Source organism: Simochromis diagramma, unplaced genomic scaffold (assembly GCF_900408965.1).
Source record: "Simochromis diagramma unplaced genomic scaffold, fSimDia1.1 OVJJ01000348.1, whole genome shotgun sequence".
Classification (NCBI taxonomy): domain Eukaryota; kingdom Metazoa; phylum Chordata; class Actinopteri; order Cichliformes; family Cichlidae; genus Simochromis; species Simochromis diagramma.
In genome coordinates, this window is record NW_024386755.1 from 140,936 (window position 1) to 162,022 (window position 21,087).

A 21,087-nucleotide genomic window follows, 5' to 3' on the forward strand; every position below is an offset into this window, starting at 1 on the left:
ATTTGGAAAGTGTTATATTGTCTGCTTGCTAGATTTGATACATGTAAATTGGGATGTAATATACGGTGGCTCCTAGAGACAAAGCACGTACAAAATCCAAAGCACATGCAAAATCCAAAGCACACGCAAAATACAAAGCACACGCAAACTCCAAAGCACAACGGAAGTGCTCCAGGACGCTAGGGGCAGTGTTGAGTTTTTGTTACCTAGTGGCTACATAAGCCATGACATTTCTAATGACCGGATTTGGTGTGTGGCAGTAAAAGGTAAATGAACCTTTTTTTTTTTTTTTTTTTTTTTTTTTTTTTAAATTATTTGAATATATTAGTGTTTGTGTATAAATCAACAACTAATACACATATGCTCTCAATTGTGTAATTTAAGTTATCTAGGTAGTTGTGTTTTGGAAGTTCTGTTTTACGCTAGCAACGTAGCTGTTGTGTTGGAAATGCGTTTGTGTATATACACTTTAGCTTAGGTCTGCCCTTTGCCGTTTTAATACTATATTTTAAAAGAAAAATGCTGTTTGTTTCAGGATAAGAATGTTTTGTCCATATTGTGGCCATAACGTGGGAGAAGTTGTCAAGTTCTGCGGTTCATGTGGCAAACATATTGAGTTTTTGGCATTTGTCGACAACAGTAAGTATTTCACAAATAACATATTAAAAAAAGGTTGTCTCAACCAGTTCACAAAGCTGCCATTTGGCTGTTTACAGTTTATTTACATTTGAATGCAGTCCTTATGTACTATATTATTTTTATGTTATATAAATTGCATACACGTTATTTTGCAATCATTTAAACCATTAAGGTATATATCTGTGAAGATTCTTAGTCGTCCAGGTTAGGGTTATAGTTGTAGACTTTATTTGTCTTGAATTTACTGAGGCCCAAAGAAGCAACATATTAATTTAGTTTAATAATGAGACAATACATTGGTTTTAAAATGTCATTGTTATTTAAAACTGCACATTTCTTGTCTGATGATCTATTTTACCATTTCCCATCTTATTTTTTTTTTCTGTTTATAAGGATCAATTCAAGAAAACATTTCCATCGAAGACCTCATTCAGAAATATTTCAGAGACGGTTACTCCTATAATGAAACTTTGGACATTTTGGCCTCAAAACATAAACAGAAGATCAGTCTGACCACACTTAAATGTAGATTAAGAAGTTTATCACTGTCCCGCAAAAAACATTACTCAAGTCAGGCCTTGATTCGTGCTGCAATAATAGAAGAGCTGAAGGGACCTGGTCAACATTATGGATACCGTTCAATGTGGCAGACACTGCGTCAGAAACACCATCTTTCTGTGAAAAGGCATGATGTCATGGTGATAATGGCAGAGCTCGACCCATCTGGAGTCCAAAAGCGCTCAAGGAAAAAGTTTGTACGAAGAGTTTACGATTCACCTGGACCAAACCACACTTGGCATGTTGATGGATATGGCAAATTAAAGCCATATGGTTTGACTATCAGTGGTTGTATTGATGGCTATTCGCGGAAGGTATTATGGTTGGTTTGCGGAGCAACTAACAGCAACCCAGAAGTCATAGCTCAACACTACGTTCAGTGTGCTTCAGAGTTTGGAGTCATACCAGTGCGACTTCGCACAGACTGCGGCACTGAAAATGGGACGATGGCAGCAATGCATTGTGCCTTACGGTCATCTCATCAGGATTTTTTTGCAGGAGCTGCCAGTCATATGTATGGATCTTCAATAACAAATCAAAGAATTGAAAGCTGGTGGTCGTACTTCAGAAAACAGCGGTAGGTTTTTAAATTTTTCAAGAAACAACTATATTAAGCAGATAAAAGTGTGGCTGTAATATATAGTCTGTGATGCAGAAGCCTTGATGTGTATTACACCACCTTTCCTTTATAGCTTCAATGTGTAGCCATTATGTTACATACAAGTATAAGATAGAAAATATAAACTGTAATAGTCAATAAAGAAAGTGAGATGAATAGAAATCCAAAATGCACGCACTTTACGTCAACTCAAGAAACAATTTCATAAACGTAAGAAATAGTGAGGCTTTGAAGGCTGGTGATTTGTGAACTGATGGTATGTTTTTGTCTTTTTTAGAACACAGTTCTGGATGGACCTTTTGAGTGACATGAAGGAAATGCACCTCTTTAATGGTAGTCATGAACACATGTGCTTGGTGCGCTTCATTTTCATGGCTGTGCTTCAGAGGGATCTGGATGAATGCAAAAGAAAGTGGAACACGCACCTGATCCGTCCAGTTAGCCAGTCACGCTGTCCATCTGGTAAACCGGATGTGATGTATTACCTGCCTCATAGGTTTGTATCACTTGTCAATTAAAAATGTGAAAAATCAAAATTCTGTAATTTAAGTAGAAATCACAAAAATGACTTTTTTTTTTTCTTTTTTTTTTTAGCACCTTTTAATCTATAAACGGTAAATGTCCTGTATTTGTATAGCGCTTTTCTAGTCCCTAAGGACCCCAAAGCGCTTTACACAACCAGTCATCCACCCATTCACACACTGGTGATGGCAAGCTACATTGTAGCCACAGCCACCCTGGGGCGCACTGATCTATGCACTTGATCATATAGTCTTCTTTTACTGTATTGTCATAAAAAACAGACACCACAGTGTTTGTACCACCAAAAATTTGGACTAAATAGGTCTACTTTTTTCACATGTTGATTCCAGCGCTAAAATTTATGAAAAGCTGTTTTATATTATCTCCTTAAATACATAACAAAAATCTGCCAATGTTTTCAGCAACTCAATTGTTCAAGACAGGTAGTTACAGGAACTCTGACCACCTTCTATTCTATTCAATGCCATAATACAGCCAATGGTCTTAAGCAAAAGCATATGTTCACTTTAAGCATAGTTCCCCCCCCCTACAGAGACAAGGATGTTGTTGCGTTTTCTTAGTATTTTAATAGTAACGATTTTCCTTGTACACACTTTTAGGTTTGGTGGACGCGACTGTGGCCTTGCAGTTGGACATCAAGAGCTGAGCCAGTTCAGGATGAGTTCAACTCCCGATTTCTGTGGAGACCCTCACCTACAGGAATATTTTGAAGGACTAAACAGTGGCTTCAGTTCATCACAGACATTGGAATCTTGTGTGGAGAACTACATCAGACTAAAAAGGCTTGCTGGGTTGTAATGCCAAGGTTCCCACACATCCCAGAACTGTGGATTCCACTTTGTGGTTATAATAATGCACCACCTGCACTTTTGTTAAGGCTAAAAAAAATGTTTTTTGCTTCAAGTAGAACACAATTATAGTTCATCAGTTTATAGTCACTTAAAAAAATAGCCTTTGTGTTTTTCCAAATAAGAATATCAGTTGTGACAGTGAGATCAAATAAATTATTTCTCCTAACAGATGATATTGTGAAGACTCTCTTAACCTCCACCTTAAATGCAAGACACGTGTTGGTATTATTAGCTTTATTAATACAGGTTGATATAAAATAAAGGAGTAAAAACACTCTAATTTAAGTAATAAGATTTATTGTTAACCTTAACAAGGCAAATTACACTTTGCACTGACATACAAATTGTGTAAAATGTACAATATCTATAAATATATCTATTCTAAATGGTGAATAGTAGTAAAGGGAATTCTTTCTAAAGCTAAGGGTACTAAAAGTAATCATTTCAAATCACAGACATTTACTTTAGCATTGTAACTAAAACAAAGGCCTTGGCCCAACAGATATCTAGCCAATTTCTTTAAACAAACCTTTTTGTATAAGAACAAAAACACAGTTGAAATGAAGACTATATTACAGTATGAGGATCAAACTGTAAGTCGATCAATACAGACCAAAACCAGGAGAGTTTAATATTCCAAAGTCCATATCATCCTGGAACTGCTTATATGACTGAGCCATTGGTATCACAATGGTGTTTGCACATGTTTTCCCAATTGGGAAATGTGATGCATCACCAAACAGCAATCTTGGTCTTGGTTCCATTCCAGCTGGTGGAATGCTGTTTAGGCCCGTGGCAAACATCAGTATGTCTTGTAGGGAGACTGCTGTTTTGGTATCTAGAATTAAATAGAATGTAGCTAAAGATAAATCTTTATTTTCTAAAAATTTCAAATACAAAGCAGAATATCAGAAACTTGGATCCTCAAATGTTCCAAAGTATTATGTTTTTACTTTTTTTTCCAAGATTAATAGCACAAATACCCATACAAGTTCAATATAAAAAAAATATATAAAACAGCAGCTCTGTGGTGACTTACTATTGCAGTACAATTTTTCCATTTCAAACAGAAACTGTAAAAGGTGATAATTTGACTCTGTTAGTATTGTAGTATTGTTTAGGTCATGCTAGGTAGCTCCCCAATAGCCACTGCTGTCAGCACATTCATCCCCCAAGAGATGAGTTAAATTCCTCCCCCCCCCCCCCAACCAAAACCGTAACAAGAATGTGTAGGAGATTCAACTGCTAAAATACAAAAAAGTGCTTCTGTTCTATAGCAGAAATATCACCTGACAGTTTAAACTTAAAAAGCATCATAAAAGTAATATTCATGAAAGAGCTGCTTTATTGGTTTGCACTGATCGTAGTAATTTGTTTGCAGTACAAGTTTTGTATTATACAAACCTTCAGCGTCTATCAGATAGTCTCGCCAGAATCCAAGCACCCTGGTTTCTTCCTGCCGTCTTGAACTGCCAGGTTCACTCAGGACCACTGCAAACATGTCCTCTAAAAAGTCAGATGTCAGCGGCTCTGGTCTTGAGCACATGAAGGGTTGGAACAACAAAGGATGCTGCTGCAGGGCATGGATTACACCAAGTGTTGCGAGGCCATCCTTAAATCTATAAGGGGAAAATTGTCATCAGCACTACAATAAAAACATGAAAAACACTTTTTGAATGTTTTATTTTAATTATTCCGAAAGCACAATGAATTTTACATACTTTATTGATCCTAGTGGGAAATTAGATCTCAGCATTTAACCCATCACCCTTGGGGTGAGCAGTGAGTTAGTGCTGGCTGTCTTACTCAAGGACACACCTGGTGTGTGGGCTCTCATCAAATGTGCTACCTTCTGAATCCCAGTCTGTTTTATCCATTGCTCCACCATGCCACCTTCAGAATTTATATTTTACCATCTGCATTTCTATTCATCAGCAAGTGAATGTTGCAAACTGGAGCTTAAGTTACTTCAGCCACAATGTTGCAAATGCATTTTCAGTCAGTACAGTACGGTTTATTCTCAATAAAACCAATAATGTAAAAGATCAAACCACCTACAAACATCAAATTTGCACTGCATTTTTTAAAGTACCTGCCTAAACATGGTCACTGGCTGAACTTGTGTTTGCAGCTTTGTCCAGTTTTATGCGGGGACTGATAAGTAACAAGAATTCTAATAGAATAAGTGTTTAAAAGTTTGAAATTTGATCTCTGTCCTTGCAGCTTCACATGATTTTTTTCTATACTGAGTAAAGCACATGCATAATAACTCAAAAACTTTTTGCAAACATTAGTAGTACAAACACAAGTATAATTAACCATGGAAACAATAAATAAAAAGGGAAGATGCAAAACTGTAAAATTAAGCAAAAACATACAAATTATTCGAAAAAAAATTTGGTCAAAAGAATAGGCAGACCACTTCTGTAGCTGTGGTCTGTTATCAACTCAGTATAGTGTTGCTTATGGTTTAAAAACAATTTTGTTAAAAAACTATTATTAAAATAGTGTAGCTACATTGCCCCATTATTTAGTATCAGTCCAAATACTTACAAATATGTTACCTTTGGATTGAGAAGTGGTTGCGGTATATGATGTACCACCTAAGGTAGTCCTTAATGATGTTGCCTTTACCATCTAAAGAGCCCGGAAATCCATAGCAGCCAGCTGTCTGCAATAAGCTGCAATGCATTTCAATGCACCCATGGAGTTCCTTCAGCGTTGCAGCATTGGATATCTAGTGTTTACATAAGAAAAAAAAGAAAATTGCAGTATCACAGGTTGTTGTGCATGACGTTCACATCAAAATTATTTTAAATATAATTACTAGTGGACTTCAATGTTTGGTCTATATTTTAAAGCATGTTATTCTGGTATTGTTTTCTACTCCTCTACTTAAAGTCAAACATTTATCTTTGTTCATAATTAACAAACATCGGTACACTTAGCATGCTGATTAAAATTACAACTACTTTGGAGCACAGTGTTACAGTCCAATGTGCAATTAACACATCAAGCTTTGTGATAACAAAAGAAATTGTAGTTTTAAAATAGAATATTTAAATCAACATACTTCCAACAGAAAAGCTTTTGTAGCTTCATCAGTTACATCTTCAATTGTAACCTCCACCACATCAGACTTTGTTGTCCCAATCAGATGCTGGTAGAGTGTCTTGGAGAGGAAGGCAGGCCCTGGACCACCATGTACCAATGATGTGGCAATCATTCTGCCAGCAAGGAAATATTCATCCTCTCTTGCAGCTGGTAATGGATGTATTTAGTTAGTTATGCTAAAATAATGCTTTAAATTATATGCCTTTTTATTTTAATAAACAATTAATCATCCAAGCTTAACTTCAGAATGTATTAATTTAATTTTATAGTCAGATGGTATAACTTTCTCACCAGCGCTGTCAAATGTAAGAAATTTGCTGTCCTCAGGTCCATCAAAGATTCGTCGTGATCTAAGGCATTTCATTAATAATGTCAAAAATTCACGTTTAGGACCACCATTATCCATTCCATCTTCACGCTGTCCTGCATCATCGCTGAACTTCACAAGTATATCATCAGTTGGGTTGTAAGACACACGTCTAAAGCCCCGAGCTGCTCCATCCCAAACATTTGCTCTGTTTATATTAAATCTGCTGACAGATGTTTTTATTGTCTTAGACGCCAGCTCTTCAAGTACTTCTGCAGCAGTCAGGCCATTTGTACTAGAACATAAAAAAATTATTTAATATCACATAAAATGAGGATGTTATTACTCACTTTTAGCATATTTACATTCTCACATTTAAATGTATACTTACCTTTGGGTTTCACTCTCATCCTTTTCGATGAGAACTTCTTTGTCTGAGTCACTATCAATTACAATCGGTGCATAAACACTTCTGTATGTGCTGCAATGAAAAACATTTAGTGGGCAAAGTAGAACATTTCTTAAAATCTAAAGTTAACTAAGATTTTATTGGTCTAGTGTCTCAATACACAAATTTCTGTGTCCAAAACATACCTGTAGCAGGGACCTTGAGTCTAAATATCAAAAATATATGAACAGTTAATATAATTTATGTTTGTAGCCTGTATGATAATTATTAATGACATTTTTCAGAGTCTTACTTCAGAAGAAGTTTGCAAGTTTGACCCCTGTAAAGAATTTAAATAATTTCAGAATTTACAATATAATACATAATAATGTGTTTTGGCTCCTCCCTATTCAGGGTCGCCGCACTGTATCCTCCACAATACAAAACTTACCTATTTCTTGAAGGTGCTCTTTCTGGCGTGCTGTGATTATCTGGAAAATCCCATACCTGATAAGTAGTAAAATAAGCTTAACAGCACTTTTTAAAACTTTAAACTTTTCTTGATTATATTGGTGTATACAAACACAGACACACACACACACAAAACAATGGTAAAGAAAAAAGACTAACCACAGTGTCCGACAGTGGGCTTTCTACTGCTTTTACTTGAACTTCATTGTCCTCTTCAGATTCACACTCTGTGTTGCAATCTGCAAATATTCAATGATTCAAAACATACAGTCTAATTTAAATATATGTATTCAATTCAATTCAATTCTTTATTTATTTGTCACATGTAGTTATAGCTAGTACAACATACAGTGAAATGTTTTTCCTGGCTAAAAAATACTCCCCCCGACTGTGAGAAACATACTAGAAAAACTTTTACCTAAACTAAGATAAGGAGGACAAAAGCATATATCTGACGGGAAGAATTACGTGCCAAACATGCCACCTTGTTAATAAGAGCAAGAAGCATAATTCTGAGGGAAGAATTACGTGCCAAAAAATTGCTACCTTTGTTAATCCGGTTGTTCAGTCGTGACGTCACTACCGTGTCTGGACCTAAACTCTGCTGCAGGTCCATATATCAAACGATCACTATGGCATTACTGAGAGTTGAAAAAACTGTCTAAAGTCTTTCATCTTTAATAAAATGATCAGGTTCTGCTCTACTAGGTGTAAATTGAGTTTACACACTCCAGGCATCCATGAAAAGGAATTTATGACATTAACGGGTTAGAAGTTAGCAGGAGTTAGCTCGCTAGCTTCTATCTAAATACAATATAGCATGTCCTGACTGCGGGGTTTTGGAAACAAATGAAAACGTACAGCTCTGCTATCACTTCCACATAAATGAAGACAGAAAGTTAAACAGCAGTGACTTTTGTAGGGTTACTGAAGTTTGGCTAGCTGGTATATAATGAGTGCTACGTGACCGCTAGCGACACAGCTTGTTAGCAATATATAAACAAGCTAATTTTTCCACTCGATAAAAGTTACCGTGAGTGTTCTCGGTGGTCAGGAACAAATGTAATCCATGGCAGGAGCTGTAAAAGGACCAAACTCAGCCAGGAGAACAACTGAGATAATCCATCCACAATACGAGGTTAGTCATTCATATACTCTGCATGGGCTGGGCTGTAGTTACATCCTAAGGTTTTAAAAACTGAGCTTAAATAAATGATAGCGGTAATAAAGCCGAGGGAGGTCAACAGTGATCACTGACTGTTTTAGGGAGCTTTTTGAGATAAATAGAAGAAAATACATAACATAAACATGTAACAATACAAAAGCCATATTAAACGCAGACTACTTTAGGCCCGGAAGTAGGATTCCTCACGTCACACTTAACAATCAGTGCTCATGGTCACAGGATCTTTGCATTTTTGTAGTCAATAGATAATAAGTACTTGAAATAGCTTGTGACAACTAATTGCAGGAATTTGCAAAGATAAGACTGACATTTCCCTCAGATATGTCCACAGTGTAAAATTGAGTTTTACAGAGCTTTGTGAAAGTTTGACTTGATTTGGAACAATGCTCATCTACGGAATTAAGTGGCCATACTTCTATCTCCTCCCCCTGTTGTATCTTTGTTTGTTGTGAATTTAAACCCAGATAAGAATTCTTTCTTTCTGAAAACAAAATGTAAGTATGGGTTAGATCTTGGAGCATTTACTATAGCCACTACGTAATCATGGGTCATGTGTAGACTTCTTTTGCTATCATAGATTTTTACTCTTCTTTGGTTTTGTGAGTGTATTAACAAAACCATGTGATGATTGTGTGTTGTTTGTTGTTCTAAATGTTTTTTTAATTAAGAAATAATATGCATGTACTAGCTTGTATATAATCTTAATGATATGATGTACTGTATGCATGTATGCATGTAGGAATGAATGATCCCGCAGAGCTGCAACCACCAAGTACCTGCAGAGGGTCAGGCAAGTCCTGAGGAGTCAGCGGAATGGTAAGAACAAGACCGGGCCATCAACTCGTACGCCCTGCCCATGATCAGGTACCCTGCTGGGGTAAGGCTGGCCAAAGGAGGAGATAGAAGCCACTGACATAAAGACAAGAAAGCTCCTTACATGCATGGAGGGTTTCACCCCAAGCCAGCACCCTGAGGCTGTACGCTAAGCGGAAGGAAGGGCCGGGGACTGTGGAGTGTCAGCACCACAGTCCCAGGAGAGAACGACGAACATCCAAGAATACATTGGGAAGATGGCCCCAACTGACCGAGTGCTCAGTGAATACCTCAGGAGCAGAGAAACCAAAGAAAGAGGAGGGAGATGAGGAACCATCAGGAAGGACAGCCCTGCACGGTATGTACCACCGGCAGATAGAGGAGGGGTGGCGATATCCAGAAATCCTACCAGTGGCTGGACAAAGTGGACGAAAACAGCACAGAGGCATAATCATGGGCAGCACAAGAACAAGCTCTGAGCACAAGATCCATAGAGGCTGGGTCTATCACACCGGGCAAGACCCCAGGTGCAGGCTGTGTAAGATGCCCCAGAGACAATCCAGCACATAACAGCAGGGTGCAAGATGCTAGCAGGCAAGGCATACATGGAACGCCAAAACCAAGTGGCCGGCATAGTGTAAGAGGAACATCTGTGCCGAGTATAACCTGGAGTCCCGAGGTCAAAATGGGAGATGCCCCAAGGGTGGTGGAGAATGACCGAGCTAAGATCCTGTGGGACTCCAGATACAGACGGACAAAATGGTGGTGGCTAACCAACCGGACATAGTGGTGGTAGACAAACAGAAGAAGACGGCCGTAGTGAGATGTACCGGTTCTGAATGACAGCATATCAGGAAGAAGGAACACGAGAAGCTGGAGAAATACCAAGGGCTCAGAGAAGAGCTCGAGAGGATGTGGAGGGTGAAGGTAACAGTGGTCCCCGTGGTAAGCGAGCACTAGGTGCGGTGACTCCCAAGCTAGGCGAGTGGCTCCAGCGATCCGGGAACAACATCGGAGATTCGTCCAGAAGAGTGCAGTCCTGGGAACAGCTAAGATACTGCGCAGGACCTCAAGCTCCCAGGCCTCTGAAGAGGACCCGAGCTTGAAGGATAAACCCTTCCACGTGGGTGTTTCTTATATATGTGTGTGTGTGGTGTGTGTGTGTGTGTGTGTGTGTGTGTACACACACACACACACACACACAAACACACACTCTTAAGTTTGCACTTCATGCGACATCGTGGGAATTAGTAAAACAAATTTAATTTATTAAAACACTGCTATACACATAGTAGCAGTCACATTCTCAAAAATTAATTCTTTCTTCTTCTTAAGCTGAAACACTGCGGGCATCTTGCGCCCTCCACAGACAAAGGCAGACTGTGCAAATAAACAGTTTTTCGAATAGACGAGGATGCTGCAAGAGAAAAGCTAATTTAAATGTCCCTGCATGATATGTGAAAGTGGTTATTTGTCGGCTTGCTAGATTTGATACATGTAATTGGGATGTAATATACGGTGGCTCCTAGAGACAAAGCACGTACAAAATCCAAAGCACATGCAAAATCCAAAGCACAACGGAAGTGCTCCAGGACGCTAGGGGCAGTGTTGAGTTTTTGTTACCTAGTGGCTACATAAGCCATGACATTTCTAATGACCGATTTGGTGTGTGGGCAGTAAAAGGTAAATGAACCTTTTTTTTTTTTTTTTTTTTTTTTTTTTTTTTTTAAATTATTTGAATATTAGTGTTTGTGTATAAATCAACAACTAATACACATATGCTCTCCAATTGTGTATTTAATTTATCTAGGTAGTTGTGTTTGGAAGTTCGTTTTACGCTAGCAACGTGGCTGTTGTGTTGGAAATGCGTTTGTGTATATACACTTTAGCTTAGGTCTGCCCTTTGCCGTTTAATACTATATTTTAAAAGAAAAGGCTGTTGTTTCAGGATAGAATGTTTTGTCCATATTGTGGCCATAACGTGGGAGAAGTTGTCAAGTTCGCGGTTCCGTGGCAACATATTGAGTTTTTGGCAGTGGCGACAACAGTAAGTATTCACAAATAAATATTAAAAAGGTTGCTCAACCAGTTCACAAACGCCATTTGGCTGTTTACAGTTTATTTACATTTGAATGCAGTCCATGTACTATATATTTTTTATGTTATTAAATTGCATACACGTTATTTTGCAATCATTTAAACCATTAAGGTATATATCTGTGAAGATTCTTAGTCGTCCAGGTTAGGGTTATAGTTGAGACTTATTTGTCTTGAATTTACTGAGGCCCAAGAAGCAACAATTAATTTAGTTTAATATGAGACAATACATTGTTTTAAAATGTCATTGTTATTTAAAACTGCACATTTCTTGTCTGATGATCTATTTTACCATTCCCATCTTATTTTTTTTCTGTATAAGGATCAATTCAAGAAACATTTCCACGAAGACCTCATTCAGAATATTTCAGAGACGGTTACTCCTATAAGAAACTTTGGACATTTGGCCTCAAAACATAAACAGAAGTCAGTCTGACCACACTTAAATGTAGATAGAAGTTTATCACTGTCCCGCAAAAAACATTACTCAAGTCAGGCCTGATCGTGCTGCAAATAATAGAAGAGCTGAAGGACCTGGTCAACATTAGTGATACCGTTCAATTTGGCAGACACTGCGTCAGAAACACCACTTCTGTGAAAAGGCATGATGTCATGGTGATAATGGCAGAGCTCGACCCCCATCTGGAGTCCAAAAGCGCTCAAGGAAAAAGTTGGTACGAAGAGTTTACGATTCACCTGGACCAAACCACACTTGGCATGTTGATGGAATGGCAAATTAAAGCCATATGGTTGGACTATCAGTGGTTGTATTGATGGCATCGCGGAAGGTATTATGGTTGGTTTGCGGAGCAACTAACAGCAACCCAGAAGTCAAGCTCAACACACGTTCAGTGTGCTTCAGAGTTTGGAGTCATACCAGTGCGACTTCGCAAGACTGGGCACTGAAAATGGGACGATGGCAGCAATGCATGTGGCCTACGGTCATCTCATCAGGATTTTTTTGCAGGAGCTGCCAGTCATATGTATGGATCTTCAAAACAAATCAAGAATTGAAAGCTGGGGGTCGTACTTCAAAAAACAGCGGTAGGTTTTAAAATTTTTCAAGAAACAACTATATTAAGCGATAAAAGTGTGGCTGTAATAATTAGTCTGTGATGCAGAAGCCTTGATGTGTATACACCACCTTTCCTTTAGCTTCAATGTGTAGCCATTATGTTACATACAAGTATAAGATAGAAAATATAACTGTAATAGTCAATAAAGAAAGTGAGATGAATAGAAATCCAAATGCACGCACTTTACGTCAACTCAAGAAACAATTTCATAAACGAAGAAATAGTGAGGCTTTGAAGGCTGGTGATGGTGAACGGAGGGTATGTTTTTGTCTTTTTAGAACACAGTTCTGGATGGACCTTTTGAGTGACATGAAGGAAATGCACCCTTTAATGGTAGTCATGAACACATGTGCTTGGTGCGCTTCATTTCTCATGGCGTGCTTCAGAGGGATCTGGATGAATGCAAAAGAAAGTGGAACACGCACCTGATCCGTCCAGTTGCCAGTCACGCTGTCCATCGGGGTAAACCGGATGTGATGTATTACCTGCCCATAGGTTTGTACTTCGTCAATTAAAATGTGAAAATCAAAATTCTGTAATTTAAGTAGAAACACAAAAATGACTTTTTTTTTTTTTTTTTTTTTAGCACCTTTTATCTATAACGGTAAATGTCCGTATTTGTATAGCGCTTTTCTAGTCCCTAAGGACCCCAAACGGCTTTACACAACCAGTCATCCACCATCACACACTGGTGTGCAAGGCTACATTAGTCAGCAGCCCCTGGTGGCATCGACTAGTACATTCACTGATCATATAGTCTTCTTATACTGTACTTGCTATAAAAACACAAGACAACCACTAGTGTTTGTACCACCAAAAATGGACTAAATAGGTCTACTTTTTTCAACTGTTGATTCCAGCGCTAAAATTTATGAAAAGCTGTTTATATTATCTCCTTAAATACAAACAAAAATCTGCCAATGTTTTCAGCAACTCAATGTTCAAGACAGGTAGTTACAGGAACTCTGACCACCTTCTATTCTATTCAATGCCATAATACAGCCAATGGTCTAAGCAAAAGCAATGTCACTTTAAGCAAGTCCCCCCTACAGAGACAAGGATGTTGTTGCGTTTTCTTAGTATTTAATAGTAACGATTTTCCTTGTACACACTTTTAGGTTTGGTGGACGCGACTGTGGCCTTGCAGTTGGACATCAAGAGCGAGCCAGTTCAGGATGAGTTCAACTCCCGATTTCTGTGGAGACCCTCACCTACAGGAATATTTTGAAGGACTAAACAGTGGCTTCAGTTCATCACAGACATTGGAACTTGTGTGGAGAACTACATCAGACTAAAAAGGCTTGCTGGGTTGTAATGCCAAGGTTCCCACACATCCCAGAACTGTGGATTCCACTTGTGGTATAATAATGCACCACCTGCACTTTTGTTAAGGCAAAAAAATGTTTTTTGCTTCAAGTAGAACACATTATAGTTCATCAGTTTATAGTCACTTAAAAAAATAGCCTTTGTGTTTTTCCAAATAAGAATATCAGTTGTGACAGTGAGATCAAATAAAATTTCTCCTAACAGATGATATTGTGAAGACTCTCTTAACCCCACCTAAAGCAAGACACGTGTTGGAATTAGCTTATTAATACAGGTTGATATAAAAAAAGGAGTAAAACACTCTAATTAAGTAATAAGATTTATTGTTAACCTTCAAGGCAAATTACACTTTGCACTGACACAAATTGTGTAAAATGTACAATATCTAGAAATATTCTATCTAAATGGTGAATAGTAGTAAAGGGAACTTTCAAAGCAAGGGTACTAAAGTAATCATTTCAAATCACAGACATTTACTTTAGCATTGTAACTAAAACAAAGGCCTTGGCCCAACAGATACTAGCCAATTTCTTAAACAAACTTTTGTATAAGAACAAAACACAGTTGAAATGAAGACATATACAGTATGAGGATCAAACTGTAAGTCGATCAATACAGACCAAAACCAGGAGAGTTTAATATTCCAAAGTCCATATCATCCTGAACTGCTTAATGACTGAGCCATTGGAACAATGGTGTTTGCACATGTTTCCCAATTGGGAAATGTGAGGCATCACCAAACAGCAATCTTGTCTTGGTCATTCCAGCTGGTGGAATGCTGTTTAGGCCCGTGGCAAACATCAGTAGTCTGTAGGGAGACTGCTGTTTTGGTATCTAGAATTAAATAGAATGTAGCTAAAGATAAATCTATTTTCTAAAATTTCAAATACAAAGCAGAATATCAGAAACTGGATCCTCAAATGTTCCAAAGTATTATGTTTTACTTTTTTTTTCCAAGATAATAGCCCAAAACCCATACAAGTTCAATATAAAAAAAATATATAAAACAGCAGCTCTGGTGTGACTTACTATTGCAGACAATTTTTCCATTCAAACAGAAACGTGTAAAAGGTGATAATTTGACTCTGTTAGATTGTAGTATTGTTTAGGTCATGCTAGGTAGCTCCCCAATAGCCACTGCTGTCAGCACATTCATCCCCCAAGAGATGAGTTAAATTCCTCCCCCCCCCCCAAACAAAAACGTAACAAGAATGTGTAGGAGATTCAACTGCTAAAAACAAAAAAGTGCTTCTGTTCTATAGCAGAAAACACCTGACAGTTTAAACAAAAAGCATCATAAAAGTAATATCATGAAAGAGCTGCTTTATTGGTTTGCACTGATCTAGTAATTTGTTGCAGTACAAGTTTTGTATATACAAACTCAGCGTCTATCAGATAGTCTCGCCAGAACCAAGCACCGTCTGTTTTCTTCTGCCGTCTGAACTGCCAGGTTCACTCAGGACCACTGCAAACATGTCCTCTAAAAGGTCAGAGGTCAGCGGCCTGGTCTTGAGCACAGGAAGGTTGGAACAACAAGGATGCTGCTGCAGGGCAGGATTAACCCAAGTGTTGCAGGCCATCCTTAAATCTATAAGGGGAAAATTGTCATCAGCAACACATAAAAACTGAAAAACACTTTTTGAAGTTTTTTATTTAATTATTCCGAAAGCACAATGAATTTACATACTTTATTGATCCTAGTGGGAAATAGATCTCAGCATTTACACACACCCTTGGGGTGAGCAGTGAGTTAGTGCTGGCTGTCTTACTCAAGGACACACCTGGTGTGTGGGCTCCATCAAATGTGCTACCTTCTGAATCCCAGTCTGTTTTATCATTGCTCCACCATGCCACCTTCAGAATTTAATTTTACCATCTGCATTTCTCCATCAGCAAGTGAATGTTGCAAACTGGGCTTAAGTTACTTCAGCCACAATGTTGCAAATGCATTTTCAGTACAGTACGGTATTTCTCAATAAACCAATAATGTAAAAGATCAAACCACCTACAAAATCAAATTTGCACTGCATTTTTTAAAGTACCTGCCTAAACATGGTCACTGGCTGAACTTGTGTTTGCAGCTTTGTCCATTTTATCGGGGGACTGATAAGTAACAAGAATGCTAAGAGAATAAGAGCAAGAAGCATAATTCTGACGGGAAGAATTACGTGCCAAAACATGCTACCTTTGTTATTATAAACTAGAAGCATACTCTGACAGGAATAATTACGTGCCAAAACATGCTACCTTTGTGAATGTGACCTACAAGCACACTTTAATGGGTAAAAAGAAGTGTCAAACCGTACTGGCTTCATGAATATCAGCTACAAACATACTCTGATGGGCAAAGTTAAGTGGCAAACCGTCATACCTACTTAAATTTGTGCTGGAATTATTGTTTGGCAGCAGAAATGTGCATAAATTACGTACAGTAGGATATTTTGCTAAAGTAGGGCAGTTTGTCATATGGCAGTGTAAAATGATCCTACTGGTAGGACGGTTTGCCAAAGTAGGATGGTTTGTCAGAACACCGGACTCCCCTGGCTATTCGGCGCACTCATTCAGGACTTCCTCGTCTCCACCGTACGTATCCGCCCAGAGCTGCCTCTCCAGTATCATGGGTCGGAGGATGTTCAGCCCGGTCCGCTGGAGGATTCGCGGCCCCGCTCGTCTCCTCCCCCTTCTCGGCAAAAACGGCGTTCACGCCGCCGTCGCGCCAGTACAGCTGAGCTGGCTGCACCCTTGGGAGAGAGTGACTGTGCGTCTCACTCTCAGCCCAAGTTTTCTGATCCCGTTTTCATGACTTATGCACTACTGTGAGTAGCTCTGTTTTGCCCGCCATTGTGTTGCCTGAATCGGATAACTCCGCCACTTTGTGTTTGGACTCTAGAGACACTATACAGCGAGGCACCTCAGTGTCAGATTATTCACCAGTTACTCTCGCTAGTAATCTTTGTGTTTTTGGGCCCTCAGATTTTTGTAATGCTCGCAGTGTTTACTCTGAGTTAGCCAGTATGAATGTTTCACCTGTAGAGTTAGCCCAACCAAAGACTGTCAGCCTACACCAGACTCACCTACATACTGCTACCAGCATGGTAGCCCCGCAGAACTGTTTTAATCAGCCTGTTTTGTCTTTAGACATTTCTGATATTTCTCAGCCAACCCCTCAACCAGCCATTGCTTTCTTGGCTCCTCAAAGAGTTACTGAGAATGAGACCTGTGTTGCTGAGCCAGCCATTTTAACGTCTACGCCTAGCGTTCTGCCTGAGCCAGGTGACACAGAGACTATTAGCCATTCCTCTGCTATGAACAGTTTAATCTTTAAACCAGCTCTTGTATCTGTGATTCCCAGTGTTGCTCCATCAGTTTCTCAGGCTGTGATCTTTTCTGCGCCACAACTTGAAAGTGCTAACTCGGACGCTATCTGTGTAACCTCACCTTCTCTAGTGCCTGCTAAGCAGGAGACTGTTTCTGTTTTTCCTCGTGGACTCCTTGAAACTGTGTATTCAATACCTGCTAAGGTTAAGAGCCACAAGGTTTCATCTGCTATACATAGACTGGCAAAAGATTTTAGTTTGAGCACTGCAGAGCTGGTTGCACAGGTTAACTTTTCTGTTCCCCGGTCATGTCAGTTTAACTCTGTGCGCCATGCTTTTCGGCCAGGTTTCGTGGACTCTGTGTGTACTACGTCTCGGGCTACATCCTGTACGACTGTGTGTAGTGTTGTTTCACATCCAGGTTATCCAGACGCTGCTTGTGTGAGTTCTCCAGTACCTGTGACTGCTCCTAGACTCACTCTTTCTAAGACTGCTAATTCTGACATGGACAACTTAAGTACAGCAGAGTTGCTAGAACCAGCCCACCATAAGTCGCGGTTTGCTGAAACTGTGTTTGGCACCATTAACCTTGTTCACCCAGTGACTGTTATCGCTCCTGTGCTTCGCTCTCCACCTCCAGTTCCTGTACCCAGGGCAGCATGGGCCCAGCTTTCCCTTGTACCCGTATCAGTTCCTCGGGTGAGGGTGGCTGGGGTCCAGCTGGGCCCTGCTTCTGTCCCCAACCTGGCAGAGGCTCCGTTCATCCCAGCACCCGTATCTGCTCCTCGGGTGGGGTTGATGGACACCCAGCCTTTGCCTGCACCTGTTCCAGTTCCCCGGGTGAGGTCAGCCGTGACCCTGCCGACTCCTGCACCCGTCTCAGTTCCTCGGGTGGGAGCGGCAGAGGTCCAGCTAGCTCCTGCACCTACACCAGTCCCCAGGGTAAAGGCAGCCAGAGCCCATCTCGTCCCTGCACCCGTATCTGTTCCTCGGGTGGGGATGGCTGGTGTTCGGCCAGGCCCAGCACCCGTTCCTGTTCCCCGGAGGAGAGCAGCCAAGAGTCAGACACTTGCTCAGTTACAACTTCAACTACCTGCTAATCCACCGTCATTAAAGCCATTGTCACAACCACCACTACGACTTGCACTTTTGTCCATAGTGCAGTCATTAGCTCAGTTATTAGCACAGTTTCCTGTTTTGTCACCAGCTCAGTCTCTAGTTCAGTTGTTAGCTCAGTCACCAGCCCAGTTAATAGCTCAGCAACCCACTCAGACACTGCCAACCTCAGCTGGAAGCCTTTGTGAGCTTTCTCCGCCAGCTGAGGACTGCGTGGTACTGACAAACTTTGGACAGACTGTTTGCCCTGCACAGCCCCAGCCGTTGCATCCCAAGCCGACTGCGTGTCGTGTGCAGCTACAGTTAGCGTCCCCTCAGCCAGAAGTTTCCGCACCTGCTGGCTCTGCATCTGTTCTCGCTGGGGGTTCAGGCGAACCTCTCCAGCCGCTCCTCGTCTCCGCTGGGGGTTCAGGCGGACCCCTCCAGCCGCTCCTCGTCTCCGCTGGGGGTTCAGGTGGACCCCTCCAGCCGCTCCTCGTCTCCGCTGGGGGTTCAGGCGGACCCCTCCAGCCGCTCCTCGTCTCCGCTGGGGGTTCAGGCGGACTCCTCCAGCCGCTCCTCGTCTCCGCTGGGGGTTCAGGAGGACCCCTCCAGCCGCTCCTCGTCTCCGCTGGCGGCTCTGGTCAGCCCGGCCAGCACCTCCTCGTCTCCGCTGGAGGGTCAAAGTCGCTTTCGCCTGGTCCGGCCTCTGCATCAGCTGCACCCACGCCCGGTCCGGCCTCTGCATCAGCGGCACCCACGCCTGGTCCGGCCTATGCTTCGCCTTCAACGTCGCCTGGTCCTGTGGCTGCCACGTTACAGTCTGGTCCAGCTCTGGCGCCTGTGGCTGCCACGCCTCCGTCTGGTCCTGCCTCGCCTGGTCCTGTGCCCACCAAGCCTCGGCCAGTACACCTGACGCTTGAGAGCCGCCGCCGTCTTCCACGCGGCCAGCCTCCGGACCCGTTCTATGGCCGCCGCCATCTTCCACGCGGCCGGCCTCCGGACCCGCTCTGTAGCTGCCGCCATCTTCCACGCGGCCGGCCTCCGGATCTGTTCTGCCGCCACTGCCACTTTTCACGTGGAACAGCTGAACTGTGAACTTTTGTGCTGTCGCCCCCCAGGTTAACCTTCCGACCTCTTTGGACATTGCTTCCATGTTTTGACCTGTTTTTGTGTATTTGTGGAATCAGTTTTGGTCTCATGCTCCTTGTCTTTTGTTTGGCTCCGTTCCATCCGTCCTGGTCCCCCGCCTCCCGCCCTGGGTGGGTTGTTTTCTCTTTTCTTGTCTTTTTGGGGGGGTGATGTCATGATCCTGGGCCATGTTGGCCCAGTATTCTTAGTTTTTGTGTGTTTTATATTTTGTTCTATTTATGCCTTGGTTCCTAGGTTGTTTAGTTAAGATGTTCCTTATTTGGTTACCTCCTGTGTGCCCCTTTATGTATCTATGAACCCTTGTTTCCCCTGCTTGTGTTTTATTCCATGTTTTCCGTTATGTCCGTGCTCTCTCCTCCTGTCTGAACCTCTGTGTACTTCCTGTTTTACTTTGACAGTCTCTCGTCAGTATGCGTCATGTTGTTCACCCCTGCCCTGTCTCGTTACGATTATCTGTGTCAGCTGTGTTCCCCTTGTGCTCCCACTTCCCTGAGGGAGATGTGGACATAAATGCACAGAGGGTAACTCTGTGCATTTATGTCCACATCTCCCTCAGTTCAGTGTCGCGTTCTCCCTCATGACTGTGTGCCCCGCCGTGTGTTTCCTCGTAAGTCAGTTCCTTAGTACTTCCCAGTTCATGTTATTTTGTATCGCCGTTATCTTTTGTCAGCATTAAAGCTGTATTTTGAGTTCAGTCCTGTTTTCCCGTGAGTTTGCGTTTGGGTCCTCATCCTGCCTGCACACATCCTGATCATGACAGTTATATCGCAAAGATGACTTGTTGAGTATTGCGGCACACTTTAAAAAAAAAAGAAGTTAAGAGTATTATCTTACAACGTTTAGTTGAGTTGAAAATCTTGACTGGTCTGATGCATGTGATGGTAACGTTCTTTCTGCTGAGCAAGGTGTCGAACCTCTGTAGGAGGATGTTGGTGCTATAGCTACTCCCCCCAAAGTCCAGGTGGAGCCTAAGGTGCCTCCTACTCTACCTCGTTTCGATCCTCTGTCCCCAGACTTCAGTGGGTCAAACGGACATGCTAGACTTAAGATGTGTCTAGCTCGCCTTCGGCTGGAGGCGCAGGAAAGGGAGCAAGCACGTAAGGCTGAGTTTGACCTCAAACTTCAGATACGTCAGCTGGAAATTGAAGCTGAGAAGGAGGTAAAGTTAAAACAGCTAGAAGTGGAAGCTATGAGACTTACACAAAGCCTGTCTTCTCCCAGCTCACCGGTTACTTCAGATCCTTCACATTCATCTGGCAGCACCTGTAGGTTTGATGTGCGCAAAAATATTGCTTTGGTGCCAACATTTAGAGAGACCGAAGTTGATTCCTACTTTAATGCTTTTGAAAGGATTGCAACAGCTCTAGAAAGGCCAAAAGAAATATGGGCTGTGCTACTGCAATGCAAGCTAGTGGGCAAAGCACAGGAGGTTGTGTCATCTCTCTCTATCGAAAATAGCATGAAATACGATGTACTGAAAGAGTCCATCTTTCGTGCTTATGAGCTTGTACCTGAGGCCTACCGACAAAAGTTCA

The 21,087-nt window shown here is 41.3% G+C and overlaps 2 protein-coding genes across 3 annotated transcripts; one reads left to right on the plus strand and one right to left on the minus strand.

Annotated features, from left to right (window-relative positions):
• The first annotated feature begins 230 nt into the window (after positions 1 to 230).
• LOC120728816 lies at positions 231 to 3,353 on the plus strand. Of its 2 annotated transcripts, XM_040024016.1 has the most exons (5): positions 231 to 266; positions 536 to 639; positions 1,033 to 1,774; positions 2,094 to 2,312; positions 2,959 to 3,353. In XM_040024016.1, the coding sequence occupies exons 2-5, from the start codon at positions 543 to 545 to the stop codon at positions 3,155 to 3,157; spliced, it is 1,257 nt and encodes a 418-aa protein (XP_039879950.1). In that variant the 5' UTR covers positions 231 to 266; positions 536 to 542; the 3' UTR covers positions 3,158 to 3,353. The 2 variants fall into 2 exon arrangements, with proteins under 2 accessions (XP_039879950.1, XP_039879959.1); XM_040024025.1 differs by lacking the exon at positions 231 to 266 and having other exon boundaries at positions 337 to 639.
• A 290-nt stretch (positions 3,354 to 3,643) lies between these two features.
• Positions 3,644 to 7,354, minus strand: LOC120728834 (G2/M phase-specific E3 ubiquitin-protein ligase-like). Its single transcript, XM_040024049.1, has 7 exons — positions 7,333 to 7,354; positions 7,226 to 7,245; positions 6,616 to 6,674; positions 6,284 to 6,471; positions 5,775 to 5,947; positions 4,615 to 4,829; positions 3,644 to 4,048 (listed from the first exon to the last, which is right to left on the minus strand). Exons 4-7 carry the CDS (start codon positions 6,434 to 6,436, stop codon positions 3,813 to 3,815), a joined length of 777 nt encoding a protein of 258 aa, XP_039879983.1. The 5' UTR covers positions 6,437 to 6,471; positions 6,616 to 6,674; positions 7,226 to 7,245; positions 7,333 to 7,354; the 3' UTR covers positions 3,644 to 3,812.
• Positions 7,355 to 21,087: the final 13,733 nt, after the last annotated feature.